Here is a 24085-nt window from a genome sequence, read left to right on the forward strand (position 1 = left end):
AAGACACACATAAAAAACCCATGGTAGCCCATTTGAAAAGTCAATACAATCATCTTCCCTCAACAGTGAGTCAAACCATTCCCCAGGGCGCCTCAATTTTTTAGACTCATAGCACCACCCTGTGGTTTAGATTCTCCTCAGGAGGGAAATTAACTTGGGGCTCCTGGGGAAACAATTCCCCCAACATTCTGGTGAATCCCTCTTCCTCCCAGGGGCCTATACAGGAATCCAGTCTTATGATACTATCCTGGGGGCTTAGAGTGCCCCAGAAGGAAATGAACTTGAGGGTGCTACAGCAGTTAACTCAATCCCCATTGCACCTACACTGTCTGAATAACTCACAGGATTAGCAAAAGACAAAATTCAAGTCTTTTTCAAAGGACTTCATCTATGTCATGGTTTTGGTCCCTTGCTGATCTTCCATCTTCCAGGGGGTAGCCATATGCTTATTTCCCAGGAACTCCCATCCCTTCTTTTGCTAGAAGGCTGGCTTTGGAGATTGAGCTGCCTAGGAATTCAACATTGTCCATGAAATCCCTTCCACTTTTATCCAGGAGGCAAGGGTTCAGGGATTTCCCTCTCAGGCCACATGGATGGAGAAGGACACATTCAACTGGGGTAATTTTCCTTTGTGCCTTCTAAGCTGAGGAGATCTTCTCTTAGTTCTGATGCATCTCTTGTTTCTTCCAAAAAAGGAAAAGGCAATAAGGGGTAAAAAAAAAAAAAAAGAAAAAAAGGCTACCTACAATGAAGACTTTCCTCTTTAAGCCAGGATAGAATGGCTCCTCTCACAAAAATCCACCCTACAAAAGTTCATACCAACCAATTATTGCCCAATAGATCCACAATGAGTCAAGAATGGAACAAAATGGGCAGATCCACTTCTTTTCATACTAAAATGCAATAAAAGTTCTAAATACTCAAACCCTACAAGCTTATTCCTAATACATATAAATGCACTCAATTATCTTAACATCCTTCTTCTCTCCTCTCCTTTCCATATATGTATGTCTTGGTTACACACACACACACACACACACACACACACACACACACACAGAGTCAAGAATATATATGTTTTTAATGAAGATCCTAGATAAGTTCCTCTCCAACAAATAAGCAAGACAAAGGGCCAAGTTAAAAAAAATTAAAAGGGGGAATGAGGGGACAGGGGAGATTTCTCCTAGTCTACATAGTAAAGAAGCAGGCTGGCATAGTGAATCAAATGTCAGAAAGACATGGGTTCAGATCTTGCCTCTGACACTTTAATAACAGTGTGATTCTTATTACTTAACCTCAGTGTCTCTTGGGCAATTTACTAGAGCTCCCTATCTACTAACTAGATTAAGGGACCTTCACTGGTTGAAGAAGTTCCCCAAGCAAAATCACTGATCCTCCTTGTATTCCTATAAATGTCAGAAATCATGGGAAGCCTAGTTTGATACTTATGAGGAAGAAGCTTAGATCATTTATACCCTTTCTTCTCTCCCCAACTCACCAAGAGATTAAAGTTTTGGATAAATTCGATTGTCTTCAGAGTCCTTTAAGTGTAGGATCTCCCCCCACCATCAGCACCCCAAAGTAGACCTGAAACCTAGTCCCAGTGGACAAGAAGAAAGTTCACACTGGATCAGAGCCCTAGAGACTGTCCCTAAAGTGCGCTTGTCCTCCTAGGGATGATTCTGGGGTCCTAGGATCAGCCCCAGGCTTAAGGGCTTACAGGAGGTCCTTGGGAGCCCAGTACATCTTATATCTGCACATGTATTAAACCAGTGACACCAACAGCCCCTCCTATACCTGACAAGAACCCTTGGGGTCATAGAATGGGCACTCTAACACCTCAGAACATCTAATCTGTTTGGGGTTTTGTTGTTGTTGTTTGTTTGTTTGTTTTGGGGGGGGTTGTGAGGCATTTGGGGTTAAATGACTTGCCCAGGGTCACACAGCTAGTAAATGTCAAGTGCCTGAGGCTGGATTTGAACTCAGGTACTCCTGACTTCAGGGCTGGTGCTTTATCCACCGAGCCACCTAGCTGCCCCATCTGTTTGGTTTTTAAAGCCCTTCACAACCTGGCCTCTTCCTACCTTTCTATTCTTCTTATACTTGACTTCTTTCCTCATATACTTCTTGTTTGTTTCGTTGGTTTTTGGGTTTTAGGTTTTTTGGTGAGGCAATTGGGGTTAAGTGGCTTGCCCATGGTCACACAGCTAGTAAGTATTAAGTGTCTGAGGCCGTATTTGAACTCAGGTCCTCCTGAATCCAGGGCCAGTGCTCTATTCACTGCGCCACCTAGCTGCCCCTCCTCATATACTTCTACTCAGCAACACTGGCCTCCTTGCTGTTCCTGGAACAAGACACTCCGTGTCTGGACTCCATGCTTTTTCATTAGCTGTCTCCCAGGCTTGGAATACTCTCCCTCCTCTGCTCTATCTCATTTCCATGGCTTTCTGCCTTCTGCAAGAGGCCCTTCATGGTTCCTTCCACTATTAGTTCCTTCCCTCTGATATTACCTGCAATTTTCCTTGTATATATCTTATTTGCACATAGTTTTTTGCATGTCACTTCTTCCATTAGAATGAGAGCTCTTTAAGATCAAGGAGCATGTCTTCACCTTTTTTTGTATCTCCATACAGTGTCTGACACATAAGCACTTAATAAATGCCCAATCACTTTGATTTTGGTGCCTATTATCTAAAAGATGTGAAGCCCTAAGAAAGAGACCAGAGGGAAAAAAAAATGTTTTATAATTTCTCTTCACTTATCTTACAGTTAGGGCAGCTAGGTTCTGCAATGGATAAAGCACTGGCCTTGGATTCAGGAGGACCTGAGTTCAAATTCAGCCTCAGACACTTGACACTAGCTGTGTGACCCTGGGCAAATCACTTAACCCTCATTGCCCCGCAAATAAATAAATAAATAAATAAATAATCTTACAGTCATTGGTGGGGGGGGGAGAGGGGTAGAATAATAGAAAAGGAGGAGAAAGACCACAGAAATGGATTTTCCTAAATTTTTCCATTTTCATAAAATAGCTTTTCACATTTCTAATCCCTAAATATACATTCTGATTTCCTTAATAGTTATTTTTTCCAAAAGAACTTTTCCATTGGCAACTACAAAGCCCTAATGCCAATTGAGAGTGGTAAATAATACCCCTCAGCTGTAGTTACCCATTAATCAGATATTTGTTGAGTAATAACCCTTTCCTGATTGATAGGAACCTGGCTAAAAGGGGGAAGATAAGGGAGAGGAATAGATATGAATAGCTAAGCACAAACCTGTAGTAAAATAGTTAGTGGGTATTCCTATAGGGTACTTACTGGGCCTAGAGTCTGGGATAGGCAAAGTTGACCTGTACTATGGTGAAACATATTCCAAATACCAACCTCATTGCCACTGAGTAGAGTGCTAGCCTGGCACAGAGAAAGCCCTTGGTAAGTGGCTTTAAATTGTGGGAATGGGATAGAAGTATCATTTGATTGGTTCTGGAAATTATTTCTTCCTCCTATAATCTCATAGTTCTATATACTTCTCTTGTGAATATGTATGTTTATCTGTGTACCCATCATCTTCCCCTTCTACAGTGAAAGCTTGAGGTCAGGGACCTCATTTATCTTCATCAATCTCCTTGAACCTAGCACTATACACATAGTGGGTACTTAATAAATGTATGTTCAGTAGATGACTACTGAATACAGAAAGAAGGAAGGAAGGAAGGAAGGACAGGGAGGACAGAGAGGAAAGTACAGGGAGAAAGGAAGGAAAAAGCAATTAAGTGTTTGCTATATACCAGGCACTGAAATAGGTAGGGAGGAAGAAAGGGAGAAATTATAGAGATTCTACTACTTTCCAGAAGGTTTTATACTCATTTTTCTTCTTTTAGGTGCAACCTGGCACCTGTCCAGGAGTATGCCCGGGATGTGGGGGTCAAGACAGACCTGGTGACCATGAACCCCTCTGTCATCCAGAGGGCCTTTGAGGACTTAGTCAATGAGACATGGAGGGAAAAACTTCTTCAACGCCTGCACAGCCTCAATGGCAGCATCCTGTGGATTCCAGCTTTCATGGCCAAGGGTGGCAAGGAGAGAGTCGAGTGGGTGAATGAGCTCATCCTGAAGCACCATGTCAATGTGCGCACAGCCTACCCTTCCTTGCGCCTGCTACATGCTGTCCGAGGGTAAGAGTGCCTCTCCCTGAGGCTAGGAGATGATGTCATTGACAAAGATATAGGCTGGGCATATGGCCTTTTATCACCATCTGGAGCATTCTTGCAAGTTGGGCTACTGGTTATCAAACTGGGTCTTCTTGCCCACAAGGTGTCATCTCTAAAAAGAAGGATGGGAAATTCTTTAATTGGATAACATAAAGGAAAGTGTTCAGATCTTTAGATTAAGTCATTAGTGATGCTGTCTTCCTTTCAGGGGCTGTCTTTCTTCCTGGGAAAGGGAGTGTATCAATGAATTGAGAAAAGGATGTAGGGGGTAACCAGAAGGCTCTGTCATGTTCCCCTGACCCTCATCCATCCTGAGTCAGTGGGGATAATAAATCACCACCATCTGTTGGTTCTTCACCAGCCCTAGCCAAATAAGTTGACATTCACACAGCATTCATATCGCAGTCTGCTGATTCTCTCCACCCCTTAATGTAATATGGCATCCATCACCCTGGCACTTGTACTGGTATATCGCGCCATCTAGGGCAGTCTCCATGGAGAGACCCAGAATTAAATAGAGAATATTCCATATTCCCCAACTTTGTACCATGTGCTCAGTCTCCTGAGCCCTGTCGCCCTTTAGTATAAATGGAAGGTCAAGGTCCCTAGGAGGCCTAAAAAGAAGAAAAGATCAGATAGTCTATTGTAGCCTCCATGCTTGCCCAAAAATATCATAAAGCCCTTCATTTGGATCCAAAATGAAAGGGAATTTACAGACCTACTCAAAGGAAAACTCAATTTTCTCATGATGATGAGTGACAGACTATCACCCATGACCTAGGTCTATATACAGCACCCTTCCTTTGGAGGAGCTACTGAACTTGTAGCACCCATTCTGCAAGAAATAATGACAGTGGCTCACATTTACATAATAATTTAAGGTTTGAAAAGAGCATGCACAAAGTACTTCATTTGATCCTCACAATAACAACCCTGTGAGGTAGAAGCTATTATTTTTTTTTCCATTTTATGGGTAAGGAAACAAAGGCTGAACAAAGTTAAACTGACTTAGCCAGAGTCACACAGCTACTAAATATCTGAGGCAGAATTTTCACCCAGGTCTTCCTGATTCCAAGTTCAATATTGTGTCCATTACATCTCGTTGCCTCTCTGTGTAGTATAAGTAAATAAATTCATGAAAGGTTTTAATCATGACAGATGTCTAATAAGTTATTAATAGTAACTAAGGGAGTCTAAAGTCTATCCCTAAATATTTGATGTTAATATCAAAGAGGACAGCAATGCCCTCTCTCAAGTCTCTCATTGTGCTGCTGTCAGGGACAGAAGAGTTAGTTTGGTAAGTCCGACCCAAAAGGACAGTTCTTAAGCTTCATGTATTTTATAATAATCCTGCCCACTGGGAGGCAACTTAACTTAAATGTCTTGTTATGGGTCAGAAAGGATTAGTGAGAAAGAAGAGTAGCCTGCAGGTAAAGAGGAAAAACACTCTTGAAAGGGAACCAGGCAGGGGGCAAAGGACCATGGGAAGGCAGAGTTATTTCTAGCTGTAATTGACTTACTTTCATCTGTCAAAATTGCTCTAAGCTTCTGTAATAAGCCCTTTAAACAAATAGGCTGCTAATCCTGAGATTGTGGCATCTTTCTATGCCAGAAACTCCCAGAAGGGTGCACTGATTGAGAATCTAGCTGTGTCAGGCTACAATGAAATGCAAGCATTTATTAATTCCCTACTATATGCCAGGCAATGTGCTAGATTCTGGGTATACAGAGACAATAACAAAACAACCCCTTTTCTCCAGGAGCTTACTTTCCACTTGGGAGAAAATAGGAGTCAGCTTTGAACAAAGAGAGGAGAAGGAATTCTGGAGACTAAGCAATGAACATGTTTTTTTCCCTCAGCTGAGCCCTAACTTTCATGGATGGTACAATAGGGCAACAGCAGAATTTCCAGGAGTAACATAAGATTCTATACCGTATACCTTCTATATAGAGATGGGCATAATTGCCTCATAACCCCTTTATATACTTGGGCTCAAAAACTCAACTTCATAAGTATAAAATGACAGAGTCATAGATAGACAGCAATTCAGCTGGAAAAAAACAACCTAACAGTTTAGTGAACTGCAAGTCCGATGCAAATCAATAATGTGATGTGGAAGCAAGATAGTGAGTGCTTTCAAGAGTAGGAAGGAGATTGTTCCACTGTACACTGTTCTGCTTAGTAACCCAGTTCAGAGTAACCAAAATGGTCAAAGGCCTTGAGTTCAATTAACAAGGATTGGTTGAAAGAATTCAAGATGTTTCAGCTGAATAAAAGAAGAGTTATGGAAAATATGATAGCTATATTCAAGTATTTAAAGGGCTACCATATGGAAGATGGATTGAACTTGTTCTACTTGGTCCCAAAGAGCAGATCTAGGAATAGTCAGTAGCAGCTGCAAAGAGCAGATTTAAACTTGTAAAAGAGGGGGAAAGTACTCCTTTATAATTAGAGCTATGCCAAAGCAGAGCAGCCTGCCTTCTCAAAAGGTTATAGGTTCCCAAGGTCTTCTAGCAAAGCAAGATGGTCACATGTCAGGTACATGACAGAAGGGATTGTTTTTCAGGTGTACATTGGATCTGGTGGCCATGATGATGCCTTCCAGCTCTGAAGTTCTGTGACCCTATGCTTGAGAAGTTCATCATTTCTCTCTGAGAAACCAGAGAGGCATCAGGGAGGTGATAAAGCTCCTGAGATAATGACGGGGCGGTCCTTTGGATGAGAGCTGTGTCGAGTATCCGTATCATAAATTGGAAACCTTCAGCAAACCAGAAGGGAAAAAGGAAGTTGAGGCCAGTTGGAAGCAATTGCAGTTGTCTCAAAGACAAAAGTGATAGTATTCAACAAATGCTTGTCAATCGATTGGCCTTGTGTTTCTCTTGGTGACATCTGATCTACTGACAGACATTTGTGTTGCTTCCAAGAGCGATAGCTAAGCTCCCATCTTTATGTTGAGAGAATCACATTTATACATGTCATTCTGTCATCATTCCTGCTCCAGTCATGGGCATCTAAGCTGATTAGTCAAGTAGGACCTTAAAGGGAGAATTGAGTTGGAAGAAAGAGCCTGAACTGATAGTCTTGCCCGTGAATCCCTAGACAAGGAGCTGGCAGGAGCTAAGGCCTGCCATTGCAGAGGCCAGGGAGATGCCAGGCAGATTGGGCTTGCTTCCTCCGTGTGGACTGAGGTAGCATGGGAGAGCAGCTGGCTTGCCCTCCCTGCCGAGTGTTAGAATGCAGAGGGCCAGGCTGTTGGCAAGTGAGGTGAGAAACAGGGGGGAAGAGTTCCACAAATGAGTCACAGAGGTAATTGACTATGGCAGTGAGAAGTGGGAAACAGGAGAGTCAGCAGCTGGTCCTGAATAGATCTAATTCAATTACGGCAATGGAGAGGGTTGTAACCCACAGAGAGAATAGCCCCCTCAGCCAGAAAAGCTACACACTGACCTATTCAGCCCCTCCAGCTTTCTTGCTTCCCAACCCACTAGAGTGAGAGAACTGATGTAAATTGATGCCTAATTAATGGCTCCTGGATGCCTTGCTGATTTCTTTAAGACCCTGCCCTCTTTTTACAGACTCCACAGCCAGGGCAGAAGAGATACTAAATACAGTATTTAAGAAAAGGTGTTCCAGATGAGTCCCTGTGGCTTATCAGCCTGGTGCAGAAACCAACTGGCCAGCAGCCAGGCCCATGAGCTCCCGCTAAGGTCAAGGCACTCCCTTCAAAAAAAAAAATCAAGAAAAAAAAGAGAGAGAGAAAGAAAGATCAAAGATCAGGTTGATGGTATCTACTCTTCAAGATATTCCTGTACCTTAAAACTAACTACTTGACTTCTTATCCTAGTGTTATCTCTCAAAATCAGGGAACTGTGTGGGGAAATACTTGTATCGAGACTCCTAGGGGAATGTTCGATCTGGAATCCAACTGATTTGCTCTAGTCTGGGCAGATCTAGGACCTTAACATGCTTCTTTTTGAAAGAACTGGACATAGCTATGGTTCTCACTTCCCTCCCTGAGTTGCTCCTGGAGCAGGTTTCTTTGTTCTTTTTTGAACCTTTGTTCCTTAAGAATTTGGGATTATGTTTAACAACTGCCCAAGAGTCCCTAGGTACGAGACTAGATTCTATGGAGAAGATAATGATAAAGGTGGCCACTGTCCCAAAATCTAGCAGACTTACAATTCAGTACTGACAATAGTCTTGAGTTAAATTAGATAAATACAGCCACTGCCTCACTATAGCACTAATGCAGAGAATTTCTGAACTGAAAGGAAGCTCAGATATGACCTATTCTAACAGCTTCCTTTTTATAGCTGGGTACACTGGAGCTCACAAAGGTTGAGTGACAAGCCCACAGATTCACTGATAAAACCCTTACCTCCTAGCTCTTAGTTTAGTGGTTTCTCCACTATATCACACTGAAAAGGCACAAGTATGTTTGTACTTCAAATGAAGGAAAGCAGCAGTCAAGACTGTGGCCAGCCGTTCACAAAAGATAACCTAACACTCTTTCAACAGGTTGGCAACAATTTACTAGATTCTGTTTCATGTATACATATGTACCTCCTCCAAATCTAGACAAGAGTTATTTACAGGAGTTAATACAGGTAAAATTCATTAACAGGAAAAATTTCCTTCTTGAAATACAATTCTGCAACCTGTTACTGCATGACATTGTCAACAAGTCATTCCTCAGGGGTAGCTAAGTGGCTTGGTGGAAAAAGCACCAGCCCTGGATTCAGGAGGAATTAAGTTCAAATCCAACCTCAAACACTGGACACTTACTAGCTGTGTAACCCTGGGCAAGTCACTTAACCCTCATTGCCCCGCAAAAAAAAAAAAAAAAGTCATTACTTGGCTCAAAATCAATTTCACCAAACATGGAACCACAAGAGCCCAAAAAGAAATAATGCCTTTAGTGTAGCCCTGCTCTAAACATTCTATTCCTTTGATAAACTGGTTTGTGACTTGGGAGAGGGGGGGGAAGGAGTAGAAGAAGTTAAATGAAATTTAGGTCCCAGCCCTGATTTAAGCATTGTTACATTATCACTAAAATTCCATTTTCCCTTCAAACTGATAGAAGTGTGTAAAATTTTGTGATGTAGCTTTTGCTCTCATTCTGGGGAATCCATTTGGCTTGTTTCTTATTTTTCTGACTGAAGTAGTTGGTGATCTGAGTTTGCTCTTGAAAACTCTTCACATCACAGGGACCCCTGTGGCAGTGGCCACCTTTATCATTATCTTCTCCATAGAATCTAGTCTGGTACCTAGGGCCTCTTGGGCAGTTGTTAAACACAATCCCTCTTACTTCTCTCACCCTGTCACCCTGTCGCCCCCCCTCCCCACAGTGTTTTCTAAACCAATCCTGTGAACAAACTAATACTGTGAACTCTCTAGTAAGGAATATGAAAAGGGGCTTTCTTATAGTACCATAGCTGTAGGATTGTGTCTTTTGACTGCCTGTTAAACTGTTTTAAGAAATGCCTTTGAAAATTTAAATGTTTGCAAGTAGAATATAAGCTCCTTGAGCCAGATGTAAGCTCCCCAAAGACAGGGTGCAGTGGAAAGCTCCCTGGCACTGGAATCAGAGGACCAATGGTAAAAAAATGCAGCTCTGGGGGGCAGCTAAGTGGCACAGTGGATAAAGCACAGGCCCTGGATTCAGGAGGACCTGAGTTCAAATGAGGCCTCAGACACTTGACACTAACTAGCTGTGTGACTCTGGGCAAGTCACTTAACCCTCATTGCCCCACCCCCCCCAAAAAAAAACCCCAACAGTTTGGTAAATGTATTTTCAATACATAATTTAGAAATGCAGATCTGCCACTTATTAGTGAAGGCAGATCACTTCAATCCCAAAACAGCTTTAAATGAGGACATTGGACTAGAGAGCCTCTCAATCTATGATGCTATGTTTAAAAAAAAAAAATTCCTTTACCACCTCTTACAAACTGATTTTTTTTTTAATGGAATGATTCAAAAGGGAAAGCCTGGCAGCTGAACTAGACGATCTCTACAGCCCTTTAAAATTCCACTTTTCTATAGCATATCTATATGAGTAAGCTGAAGAAGGTTCATGGCAAGTCTGGAATTTTTGTATAGGAACTCAAAGTTCCAGGCTAACAATGATCATCATAATAATCACTAGTATTTATTTAGCTCTTATAGCTTATTTAATCTTCTCAACAACTTTGTAAGGTACGCACTTTTATTATCCCCATTTTATAGATGAAGATTAAGTGACTTGCCCAAGGTCACACAACTAGTGCCTGAGGTCAGATTTGAACTTAGGTTTTCTTGTGCTTAGACTGCACCACCTTGCTGCCTTTAACAATAACAGCAGCTGGAGTCAGGGACTATTTCATTTTTTACTTTTGTCTCCTGTCTCCGGTATGGCACCTGGCAAGTTGTAGGTACTTAATAAATGAAGTTGGTTGATTAATTGATACATTTAGCTTTTAAAGTTCATGAAGTACTTTCCTCATGAAAATCCTGTGAACTAAAAGGTCAAGTTACTATGAGCTCCCTTTTACAATGAGGAAAGCAAATCTCAGAGAATTTAAGTGACTTGACCAAGGAAACACTGCTCATATTTTGTCACTGTCAAGATTCAAACCCAGGGTACCTGGCTCTAAAAGTAGTGTTCTTAAATCCAATAATATTTGTAAAGCACTTAGCACAGTGCCTGGCACATTTGTTGTTAGATCATTTTCAGTTGGGTCCAGCTCTTCGCGGCCCTGTCTGAGGTTTTCTTGGCAGAGATAGTAGAGTGGCTTGCCATTTCCTTCTCCAGACCATTTTACAGATGGGGAAGCTAAGGCAAGAAGAGTTCAATGAACTGCCCAAGGTCACCCAGCTAGTAAGTGTCTAAAGACAGATTTGAACTCACAAAGACAAGTCTTCCTAACTCCAGGCCCACTACTCCAAGTACCTGCCTTAAATGAGATATTTATAAAACACTTAGCACACTGCCTGGAACATAGTAAGTGCTTAATAAATGCTTATTCCTTTTCCTTCTTTCCACTAGATCAAATTGCCAAAAATTCAGGGCTTTTCTCAGTCAATAATGAAAAAAAAATAAGCTATCTCAAAATAGCACTTTAAAATTTGCAAGACACTTTACTTTTTACAGTTTTAGAACCACTGGCAGAGGTTTTCACTATCTACCAATAGAAATTCAACTCTACTTGTGTAAGCCACAGGGTGCCTCACTTCCATGGCATCCTGGTAAAAGCAGTGGTTTTGAAGTTAGAAGACCTGAATTTTAACCCCACCTTTGATCCTTACTGACTGAAAGGCATCATGTCAGTAGAGGCAAATCAACTGTTCTAAGCCTCAGTTTCTTCATCTGTAAAATTAAGATAACAATATTTATATTGCCTACTGCACAGAGTTGGAGAAAAACCTTTTTATAAACCAGCAGGTACCCTAGGGATGTGAATTATTATTATTCATAGACTCCTGAAACAGGCAAGAGTCCACCAGAGTGTTAGTGAAACTGTTTCTAGGAACTGGGCTTTAGAGAAAGCCCTTTGTAAATGTTCCTTGACAGTTCTGGAATATAAACTTATACCACTGCCCAGAAAATCACTTTTGTTTGTCCCTGCTGTATGCCACCACAGGAAGATTTTGCACCATCCCCCAGAAGTGATAAATTTATAGTTTTGGTTTCAGAGAGAGATCCAGACCCTGAGAGGGAAAAAGAACCTAAGCAGATCACAAAAGCATCCATATGATGCTAAGGGAGGGACTGGGACCTATGGAGAAAGAAAGATACAGATATTCACAGCAGCACCCACCTGTTTTATCATTACCTCTTCTAAAGTGATGCTTAACCAGGGAGCAACCTCAGTTTAAGACTCAGTGTCAGGGGCAGTTAGGTGGCACAGTGGATAAAGCACTGGCCCTGGATTCAAGAGGACCTGAGTTCAAATCTGACCTCAAACACTTGACACTTACTAGCTGTGTGACCCTGGGCAAGTCACTTAACTCTCATTGCCCCACCCAAAAACAAAACAAAACAAAAAAAGAATCAGTGTCTAAAGTTGAATGAATGGATGAATAAATGAGTGAATTAATTAATGAATTAATGAATTAATGAACAATCTGCTCCCAATGAGGAGTATTAAATGAAGTCATCAGGCTTTTTTTTTTCCTACCTCCCTACAAATATAAACCCTGTAGAACAGCAAGCACCTGGACCCTCATGCAAAAGAACAACCAGTTAGTGGTATAAATTTAATTCTAGGATCCCAAGTAAATTTCAATAATCCAGAATCTCCCCTCAAAAAATGTCCCCCTCTTCCTACACAGGCCATTTGGGTAAGAATTATGCCACTCCCTATTTCCAGGGTAACATGTTGAGAAGAACACTATCCTTCCTAATAAACATAAACATCAGGAGCTCCCTTAGCTGATTTATACAAATATTCTATTCTACAAATATTTTATTTTGGCAGTTTAGTAGCTGGTGCCCTGCTAACCTGTTCATTCATATTCGAAAATCCCAGGAATGAGTTTAGGCTTCTGATACTTCCCAGCTAATGAGCCAGCTGGCTTCCCCTCCCAGCCTTGAGTATGCCATTGTTTAGCAAGCTATGGACCCCACTTGTAGGCATGGAATGGTGCCATATTTCCCAAGCCAAAGTCATCTGGTTCTGTTGCCAGACTACAAAGAAGAATCACTTCACCCTAGGAAATGTCCATGATACCAAAGCTTCCAAAGAAAGAGTAACAATAGATCAAAGGACTTCCTAGGGCCACTTTGGATTTTGTACCTATGTAAAGGCAATACCTATTCATTCTAGCTGGTCTGTTCTCTGATTGACTGGAGAATCTCAAACATCAGCCAATGACATACAGCTCACCTTTAGAGCAACAAGGGATGATGGGTAGAACACAGATAATTAGAATCCAGGAATTCTATTCCCAACTTTCCTTGTGACTGGCCTCAGCAAGCAAGACTTAATATGTCACTTGGCTCAGTTCAACAACATAAAAATAGAAATACTTCTCCCTGAGGGTTGAAGTGGTGACTCTAAAATATAGTCCACATAACCACATAGTGTTGTGAGCCTTCTGGAGAAAGGTGCTGGAAAAATATAAACAATTGACAAGCATTTATTGACCTAAGCAGATACAGGTCCTGCCTTCAATGAACTTGCATTCTATTGCTCTAGAGTTCTTTTTGTCACTTATTTAGACTAGAGTAACCCTGGCCTCTGCATACAGGGAGAGGAACTTGGGACTCCTGGAGAGAAGAAAGGAAAAAAATCTGTTCTTTTCATTTATTGCTATCTATGTTTGTGAAACATCATGCTTAATAGTTATTGTGATTGGTGTAGCCAATTTGAAAAATAATTACTGCCTTCTTGGAGATTACCTTGCCTTCTAATTAAAATCTTAGGCCTGGAATATTAAAGGTGCATCATCAACCCAGCATCCAGGATGTACCCAGCTAGCCTCATTTGGGAAAGAAAAATTAATTAGTTTTTGTTTTGATCCCCAGCTGTTATCCTAAGGAAAGGAATGGAACAGTATGCATGTTGACCACACAGATATTCTCTAAATTGGCTAGAGAAATTGAAGGGGGGAAGGCCGGGGGAAAGGTGCATAGAGAGTGATTTATTCCCATTTAACATACTTGGCTTTTATTACAAACTGCTCAGTATGTGGTGCCCCCTTGCCACATCACTCAGGAGTCTTTGTTTACCTGTACAGTAAGACTAGGAATAAGAGGATTCCTCCTTAGAGTTGAGCATTTTATTCATTTTGTTGCTGTCAAGCCATATCAGGGTAAGTGACCAGGGGTGGCCTGTAGCCTTCTGGAGTGTTCACTGAGGTATCCAAGTGAGGCTCCAGGACCAGGCTTGCTGCCACAAGGATAGGTCAGTCAGCACATAGCTCAAAGGGTTTCAGGGTGAAAGGCAGGGCAGCAAGGTGACCTGAGGCGCCAAGGAGAGAGATAAGATCCTAGTCAAGAGTCAAAGCAAAAAATAAAAAATAAAAAAAAAAAGTGGAGTAATCAAACAAACAGCAGATTCCGAGTTAGGAGACCTAGGTTTCCATCCTATCTTCATTAGTTACTACCTGTGTGACCTTGAACACATTATCTCACCTATTCTGGGTCTTCATTTACTTATCTATATGGTGAGAGTGTTGGCTCATGGATAATGAAAAGCCTGGGGTTGAAGAGTTGGGGGAGAGGGGAGCCAGAGAGGGAATAATAGCTGTTTTCATGTTTTAAAAGGCTACATGGAAGAGGAATTAGACTTGGAGCAATGGGTAAAAGTTGCAAAGAGTCAAAATTGAGGCTCCCAGTTAGGAAAAACGTCCTAATAATCTTGTGATATAGTGAGATCTCCTTCCCTGGAAGTGTCCTTTTGGGGATTGTGGTTTTGACTAGATGGCCACAGAGGGGCCTTCTGAATGAAATTCAGTGATTCTTTGTCTTCAAAGGAACTAACTCAAATTTTTATGATCCTATGAGTCATCAAAACCAGGAACAAAGCAAGGAAGAGCTGGGTGCTTTGTAGTATAAAGAGCTTACCACCATTTCTTGGGTGAATTGGGAGTGTCTACAGGCTCTTTACCTACCACGATCACCAGATCTCTTTCGAAGAGTTCTGTGAGAGGTACTAGCCCCCCTCAGCATTGTAACTATGTTATAGGGTCTGTGGCAGACACTGGGAAGTTTAGTTTATTTACAGTATTTCATGAATTTGTCATCCATCCTTTGTGGTCAGTTGGACCAGGTCACTCCTAATAATAATTGCTACCATACAGGCACTGTGATCCTCACAACAATCCTGGGAGGTGGGTACTATTATTACCCTCATTTTACAGAAAATTGAGGGAAACAGAAGTTAAGCGACTTGCCCTGGGTCACAAAACTAGTAAGTGTCTGAGGCCAGATTAAACTCAGGTCTTACTGACCCTGGGCCCTACACTCTATTGACTACACTGCCTAGCCGCCCCAACTCATGTAAGGCTGACCTCCATTAAAAGTCTGTTTATATTGCCTGCTACTCTAATCTTCTGGTTTTTTTTTTTTCTCCTGTCTACAAGCAAAGATTTGGAGAGGTATAGAAGAGCATTTTTACCTTTGAGAATAGATAATCAGATACTCTTGAACTACATAGATATTTTGCTCAAGGCTAGAGATTTGTCCTTTGTCAGTGTAACTTCTAAAAATGGTTTGGTAGACTTTTTAAAAAAAAAGGAAGTTGTTTCTATAAGTATTCCCTTCCCACATTATTACTTCTAGGGAAAAAATATCCTTGAGGTGTGTTATAGAGAGGATTCCTGTTCAGGTATGAGGTAGACTAGAAGGTCACAGAGGACCAACTGAGATTCTTGAATTCCTTAAAATATTTCTATTCATACAAAGTGAATGTCAAATTGTTAAAATTTGTAGACCACCTATGGAATTCATGCCACTGACTGGCCAATTCAACCAGTGTCCACCATAGGCATCCCTTAGAGTATGGATACTTGGGTTCAAGTCAATTCAATTCAACAAATGTTTCTTAAATGCCTAGTATATGAAAGTCTCTGTGATAAGTGAAAGACAAAAATAAAATAGACTATACCCTCAGGGAGCTTTCATTCCATTGCCATCCAAGCTGACAAATCCAAGCTGAGTCATTTTCTGCATTTGTAATATAAAGGGTGGTGGATTAAATTATTTCTAAATTTAACTCTTCCTTTAAAATTCCATTCTTTTTTCTTTACCTTTTACTCTGTCCTTAAGAGAACCTGGAGTTAACAGGTCTGGAATCTACTGTGAGCTCTTTCTACCACGGCTTACCTCTGGGGCATTTGGGCAACTAACAACTTCTCTGGCCCATTTCCTCATATATGAAATTAAGGGATTGGATTAGATGAATTACAAGGTTTCTTCAACTTTAAAATTTGTTGATGCTAAGATTTTTTTTTCTTTTCTTGCATTCTTCACATATACATTTTCTTCTCACATTTGCTTAGTAAAATGCTTCATAAAATGTAAGTGGACTTAGAACTGAAGGGAATCTTAGGGATCATCTATAGTCCAACATCCTCATTCGAAAGATAAAGCAACTGAATCCTATAGAAAGGAAGTGACTTGCCTGAAGTCATATAGTAACAACTAAGAGAATCTAGATTTGAACCCAGGCCCACTGAGTATGAAAATCCAATGTCCTTCTCACTACTTCTATGAGAGAACTATTATTACCAGCTCCTACTTCAGTCTAGTGCTACTGGTTGCCTTAAAAAGCGGTACTTAGTGGTACTTTGGACTAAATAGGTGGCAAATTTGGAGATGTCCTCATTTAAGCAGAGATATGAGGTGGGTTGGACATAGACTTAGCCTATTAGTCAAATGATAGTGTATAAAAGTGGGACACCCCACAGTGGATAGGGTTCTGGACCTGCAGTCAGGAAGACTCGCCTTCCTGAATTAAAATCTGGCCTCAGACACTTACTGTGTGACCCTGGGCAAGTCACTTAACCCTATTTGCCTCAGTTTCCTCATCTGTAAAATGAGCTGGAGAAGGAAATTGCAAAACCACTCCACTATCTCTGTCAAGTAAACCCCAAAAGGGGTCACAAAGAGTCAGGCATGATTCAACAACAACAACAACAAACAGTAAAAGTAAGGACAGATCATGAAGAGGTGAGGAAATAGCTAAGTATGTGTGACCAGAAAGATAGCCAAAGAAAGACTGGGGTGGTTCAAGAAAATCATCCTGTCAGGACATTTAGACATTTCTGTCTATCTACATGTTCAAAAAAAGTAGAAGAGTAAGACAATTATCTGATTATTCATGTAAAAATATAGGTATAGTAGGTGCTAGAAAGAGTAGCTAGGTTTATATCACAGCTCAGCAGCTTACTACCTCCTGTGTGACCTTGGACAAGTTGCAACCTCTCTGGGCATACTTCATTTTTAAAATGAAGTGGTTAAATTAGATCACTTTTTTTTCCAGGCAATTGGCATCAAGTGACTTGCCCAAGGTCACACAGCTAGTATCTGAGGATAGATTTTAATTCAGGTCCTCCTCATTCCAGGGCTGGTGCTTTATCTACTGTGCACCTAGTTGCCCCAAACTAGATAACTTTTAAGGTTGCTTCTAGGTTTATATCTATGATTCTACAATCCTAATTCAATTCAATTTAATAATATGCATTTGTGTAGAAGTCACTGGGTTCGACAATGGAATACAAAAATGAGCAGTAATACCATCCCTACCTTCAGCGAACTTAAAATCTAATAGGAATATAGTTATCTGGAAATTCCCAGATAGTTGATGCTAAATATTTTTATTTTTGCTAAATTGATGCATGTAATTGTTCTTGTTCTTCACCCTGCTTTACTCATACAGCCTTGGTGATGTAGGTAAAATGTTTTTTGGAATTAGAACTTTCTGACCCGAAAATAGGAGAGTCGTGTCCCAGATTTTCACTGGGACTAGATGATTCTGCCTAAGTCCAAACCCCACACACATATCTCCTGCCCCTGCCACATTCAAATGAGAAATAACAGATTCCTAGGAATTCAGTGCTTGCACACACACACACACACACACACACACACACACCTTTCAGAGCCTAAATTAGAAGACAAATTATGTGACTTATTCATGGTCACATGACCAGTAACTACCATGAGATAGGATTCTAATCCAAGGCTCCTGATTCCAATGTTCTTTCAACTCCACCATGCTGCTTCTCCTGTTTCCTCAGGGAAGTAAGTCAGCAAAGTAGCCAGATTTGTTTACATGGTTAGTTGATCGCTGGTTCTGTCCTGCCATGCTTTCTAACTATAGCTCCATCAGCCTTCAGTGGGTGGGGACCTCTAAAGTGAATGAGCAGCCATGCCAACTGATGGAGGAACCAGCTCCCAGTGATGAGTCTGGGAAGTGTAGGCTGAGCCAGGGTAATCCAAGCCAAATCACAGCTGGGCCCTCAATGGGAAATTCCATCTGTTAGCTGAGATAGCAGCTGGGAAACAAGACAGATCAAATGGAAGGAGTATCCCCACCCCCAGAGCTCTTAGGCCGGCACTCATCCTCACGGAAGGATGTCTGCCCTCCTCCGCTCAATGAGCCATAGTACCAGGAAATGCGAGAAGCAGGGAAATGCCCTCTCTACCCTAGACACATACACACAAGCACACTCATGAGTGCACACACACACACAGCTCTTTCCTGGTAAGTTTCATTCCTTTTCTCAAAATGATGACGTCATAACAACATACTTTTAGCTTACTATGTCAGCAGTTACTTCAGACACTGGTCGTCTCCATCTAATTATTTAAATGGAGAAACGAGTAGCTGACAAAGCCCCAAGCAGGACCTTTAAAAGCCTTGTATTTCAACTCACCAGAATTCAACAGTGTTCAAGAGGACCCCAAAGTGATTTTCAATAATGTTCACGTTTACCATATGACTATGTCTATAGTTTTGTGTGTGGAATGCATTAATTATCTACTTAATTTTTAAAAATCTCACCTCATTGGTGTTACATCAAACAGATTCACAAAAGTCAAGGAACCCCAGAGAAGATCTGGTTTAATCTTTTCATTTTACTGATGAGGAAAGGGAGTCCCAGAGATAACAAATTACCTGCCCAAAACTAACCCGGGTCTGCTCATTCTAAAGCCTGTGTTCTTTCCACTGCACCGTTAAGTTCTATCTTTTATGGTGCAGGTTGTTTTGGTTTTCTTAAAGTAGCAAATGGAAGGAAGTGAGGTAGGGATCCCATTGAAAGGGTCTTTAGACAGAACTTACAGTATAAGGTATTCCTTCCCACCACCATCAAGGGAGTAATCCTTAGATTCATTCATTCAAAATTGATCTGTTAAGATCCATTAAGATTAATCATTGTCAATTTGTTAACAATTATTTGTTACTTTATTAGGATTAATGATTTACTAAGTGCCAATCATTGTACCACGCACCAAGGAAACAAAGATAAAATTGAAAGTCTCTGTCTTCAAAGAGATTCTATTCTACTGGAGGAAAAATAAATACAAAATTCAAACCAAGTAAACACAAAAATAATATTTGGGGGAAGGAGGAAACTGAGGAAATGAGAAAAGGTCTTGTGGAATACAGCATGGCATCCATATGCTGAACTTTGGAGGAGTAGCTCCTGAGAAGCAGAGAGGAGAAGGAAGGCATTCTAAGAACAGAATGCCTGGAATTATGTTTGAAGTTTTAAGTATGGCTAGCTAATAAAGACATAGGGACCTAGTCCTTACAAGTTATAGAGACAGGAGAAAGAAGGATGATGGCACAAAGCAAAACACTACACTCATAACATTCTGCATTTACAAAGTTCTATCTCTAGAGAAGCAGAAAGTACCTCATGGGTGATCATAGCTGTAAGGGGCCTTGGAGATCAGCTAGCCTGACCCCCCTCATGTTACAAATGAGGAAACTGGGGCCCAGAGACGTTTAAGTCACTTACAGACTCATAGATCTCAAGCTGGAAGGGGCTTCAAATCCCATGTAGTCTAGCCTCATTTTTATAGATAAGGAGATTGAGAACCAGGGAAATAAAGTGACTTGTCCCGTGTCATATAGCGTGAGAGGCGAGATACGAACTCAGGTGGAAATAGAATCAGGATAAAAATTGTACACTGGAAAGAATACTGACCCTGGAGTCAGGGGACCTGACTAGTAGAATCTTACTTCCGACCTGTAAGTATCGCTGATCTCCATTTCACAGTTGGGAACAATGAAAAAGTCAAAAATGGCCAGAAGACACATATTGTTAGTGGAGGCTGTCATTGTAGGCTAACCCTGACTCAGAATTCTGGCTACCTTCTGGTACGTGTATCTTACTCTGCTCCTCCATCTCTCCCCTTCCTCTGTGGGAATACCTGAAATAAAACCAGTAGCCCTGCCAGCCAGATCATAGGATCATGAATTAGCAGGGACATCAGAAACCATCTAGTCCAAATCTTCCATTTTACAGATTGGTAAACCAAGGCCCCAAAAGATTAAGTGATCTGTCCAAGATTACCCAAGGAATAAACTGCAGAGTTAGGATTAAACTCGGAAAAATAAAGACAATCAAAAACTTGCCTAAAGCAGATAGTCATCGGACCTCAATTTCCTCAGCTATAATATGAGAGGCTTGGACTAAATGATCTCTAAGTTATTATTCTAATCATTGAAGAACAGGAAATAATCATATGGGACTAGAAGGGATAATTCCATGACTAATGATTTTTTTCACCTTTGTTTCTAAACTCAGGTTGGTGGGTCAGAGGGTTCTTGGCAGGGGTGTGCTGGTAAATGTTTAACAACCAGTTCTTGGTGAGATGGAGGGAGGGAATGTGCTTACAACATACTTTTAAGTTTAATCTGCATTATTAACATTTTCCTTCCCTTTCTAGACCATCAAAAAAAGAATAAACCAAGCCCTGATTTGCCAATTTCCAAGGTGTAAGTGCTCACACTGAAAATTTAACAATTGGCTCTCCTAGGCCTGTATGAGCTAGATCCAGCATACTCCCAATATTAGGGCATTGGCAACGTGCTTTTTCTCAGGAAGAATGACTTATGAAACTTGTGTTTTGTTTTGTTTTTTACTCTTCTTTTCAGGTACTGGCTGACAAACAAAGTCCACATTAAAAGACCCACCACAGGACTGCTGATGTATACTCTGGCCACACGCTTTTGCAACACCATCTACCTCTATGGATTTTGGCCCTTTCCTCGAGATCAGAATCAGAACCCTGTCAAGTATCACTATTACGACAGCCTTAAATATGGCTATACATCCCAGGCCAGCCCCCATACCATGCCCTTGGAGTTTAAAGCCCTAAAGACCTTGCACCAACAGGGGGCTTTGAAACTGACCGTCGGAGAGTGTGATGGAGCCACGTAACGTGGGGGCCAAAGAGGATTCCGTGGCTCACGTTTCCTGCAGGCTACACCACGGGCAGATTGGGGGTCGGGAGGCAAAAACAATAGGAGGAGCAGAGGCTAGTGGTTTTCTTTGTTAAAGTGTAAAACAGTGACAAGAATATATATACCTGCATATATATATTGACCTGAGTATTATAACTGTGTGGTGTTCATCCAGAGTACAGCAGACAAGTTACAGGAGGAAGGTGCTGAGGATTCGCCCGATTTGGAGACACCATCTTTGGGAGTAAGAGGATTGGACTGAAGGAAATCAAATCCAGGACTGGATATGTGATAGTCTCCTGGGTTGAAGGATTCTGGGAGCTGATTTGTTTTCAGCTGTTCTGAGTCTCTGAGAAGAGTGGCTTCTGGGTGACCCAGAACCCAGAGGTTGGTAACCGGGCTTAGTGTTAAAAATTATACTCTTTAAGAAAAAGGGGGAAGGGATGGGGGCTCAGCAAGGAGAGTGGAGCAAGACACAAGAAGCACAGCTTGGGGAATGTTAGTGGATGGCCTTGGTCTATTCAGTCTAGATGAATTGCCCAGGAGACAAACTCATTACCCATCAACATGTTCCAGATGGGACACTGTTTCAGCTTATAAAACAAACTGGAAAACCCAGCAATGAACTTTGGCTTTCTAGCTTACAAATCCATGATGTTAGCATGAACCCCACTGCTGGCTGAAGCAGAGAAAAAAAAAAGATGATCCCAGAAGTATTCTGATCATTCCAACCAGATAAACTCCTGTTTACAAAAAAAAAAAAATTGAAAACCATCTGAGGTCATCAGAAGCCTCACTTGGGGCAAAGACAGAAGAGTGTCAAAAAATGCTTAGCCTTTTCTAAATGGTTTTTGGAGTGGCAAAGAGAGAGAAGCCCTGGGATTTAGGGGAAGGGGGGAAGGGGGAGAGAAGGAATTATAGACCTAAAGGTGGTATCAAGGGTAAGAGAAAGGATATTGTAATCTGACCTCATACCAATCAAAATCACCTTTTAAGTCACTTTCTTGCTCCCCAAGGGTTAACTCACCTTCTTTTCTCTTAAAATAGAAGGTCAGGGATTGGACTGAAAGCTACCATAGCAATGAAATCCAAAGCCAGGGCTTGAAAGGGCACTGTCAAGATAAATGTCATCGTGGTAAAATATATAAGATTGCCTTCCCTCACTGCGCACAAAGCCCCAGAGTATGAAACATGAAAGAATTTCAGACATCCAGTTTCACTCCTCAGCACCAACAACATTTGTGTTCTGCATCTCACTCTGTGTGGTCAAAGCAACCAGCCCACTCAGTTTCAATGTCACTTTCTTGTCAGTTTCCTGTCCTGATTGTCAGGTGGTATAGCTTAGGCTCTCTTGTTTAGCTTTCTGACTCTGCAAGGAGAGGTTTAAATTCTCCCCTTCTCTCTCCTCCCCCACCCCCAACTGATGCAATTATTTTGGAATTTTGTGAACTTAGACTTGTTCCTACTAAGGTTTGTATATTCTTTCCTTTTTGTAAAGCCAACTATAGGATGCAAGCCACTGGACAGAACATCCCCAGGGAAATGTGGGCTGAAAATCAATCACTTAGGAGTTGGAATCCTGGACCACAGTTAGAAATGGATACTGCATATGAGGCATGAGCCATCTTGATTTGATTGTTGTATTACCTCTCTGATTAATGTTTTAAGACATATTTTGAAGTTAAGTGAAAAACCATTATCTTGAAAGGAGTTGAGAAAAGAAATCAAGATCTACTTCTAAACATATGAGACTAGACATAATTAATCAATAGCAATTCAGGACAGGACATTTGCTCCAGATTAATGACTGGTTAGATAGTAGCTGGAAGCTAACAGAAGGATGCCCCCTAAACCATTAACCCAGGACAAAAAAACCCTGGGATAAGGCAGTGATTGCTACTATAAATTGTTTTGTTCTTTGTAGTATTGTTCTAGATTTTAGATTTTTAGTTTTCATCATGAAATGAAAATGTTAAAAGAAACAGCCAAAAGCTTCAGTGAGAATTGGATGATACAGATTCCTTAGAGGAAGTAGAAATAATTACCATCATATTTTACACCCCTCCAGAGCCTTTCATCTTGAAGATCTCAAAGGGTTTTAGGAACATTTCATTTTCAAGGCTCACAGAGCCCAAGAGGGAACAGGTAAGTGACATTGCCAGCATATTCTAGTTGGATTAATTCACATACAAAGGACTTTATTGGTTTACCCCAAAACTAACAAAGCAGGTCCACAGCAAAGTCAGGAAAAGGACCCAGGAGCCCCAAATTCCAGCCCCATGTTCTAGCCAGGAGATATGATTGCTAATAGAGAGGTTTCTTGAAGAAGTCCAAATTGTTTACCTGAATTTTTTTTTCTGGCCTATAATAGTTTATGCTCCTTAAACTGACATTAGTGGTAGTTGCAGGCAGAAATAACTTGAGCTGCTGATTTTTGCTTTTTGGCCTCATGGCAAAGAGCCGCTAGATCAGCCCCTTCCTGAAGGGAAGGTCTGCTTTGCTGAAAATATATTTTTGGAGAAGTGGGAAGCAGTTGAAAGCTTGCCTTCACCTATTTGGGGGGGGGCGGGGCAATGGGGGTTAAGTGACTTGCCCAGGGTCACACAACTAGTAAGTGTCAAGTGTCTGAGGCTGGCTTTGAACTCAGGTCCTTCTGAATCCAGAGCCAGTGCTTTATCCACTCTTCACCTATTTCTTGAAAAGGGTTAGAAAGATAAGGTCAATTTTGTTGATCCTTATACTAGTGAAATGCTTTTCAATGACTCCATCGGTTGTTACTTCCTGTCCTTTTTCATCTGGTTGCCATGACGTAAAGGAAGCAGGCAATAATTGTTTTTTTCAATTAGACCAGAATACTAATGAAGTCTGGGGTCATGGCTTCTATCCCTATATAGACAAGTTAGCTTTGGTATATGGTGTGGGGGGGTTGGGGTGGGGGTATAATAATAACAATAGCTCACATTTTTT

The 24085-nt window shown here is 41.2% G+C and overlaps 1 protein-coding gene across 1 annotated transcript in view; it reads left to right on the forward strand.

Annotated features, from left to right (window-relative positions):
• ST8SIA2 (ST8 alpha-N-acetyl-neuraminide alpha-2,8-sialyltransferase 2) overlaps nucleotides 1–23639 on the forward strand; it is a 95517-nt gene extending 71878 nt beyond the window's left edge. Inside the window, exons 5-6 of the mRNA XM_043986889.1 lie at nucleotides 3884–4177; nucleotides 20810–23639. Of these exons, the coding sequence (XP_043842824.1) occupies nucleotides 3884–4177; nucleotides 20810–21095 (580 nt within the window). The 3' untranslated portion in view covers nucleotides 21096–23639. The remainder of the gene's footprint in view (nucleotides 1–3883; nucleotides 4178–20809) is intronic.
• Nucleotides 23640–24085: the final 446 nt, after the last annotated feature.

The sequence above is a fragment of the Dromiciops gliroides genome, chromosome 2 (genome assembly GCF_019393635.1).
Source record: "Dromiciops gliroides isolate mDroGli1 chromosome 2, mDroGli1.pri, whole genome shotgun sequence".
Lineage (NCBI taxonomy): Eukaryota > Metazoa > Chordata > Mammalia > Microbiotheria > Microbiotheriidae > Dromiciops > Dromiciops gliroides.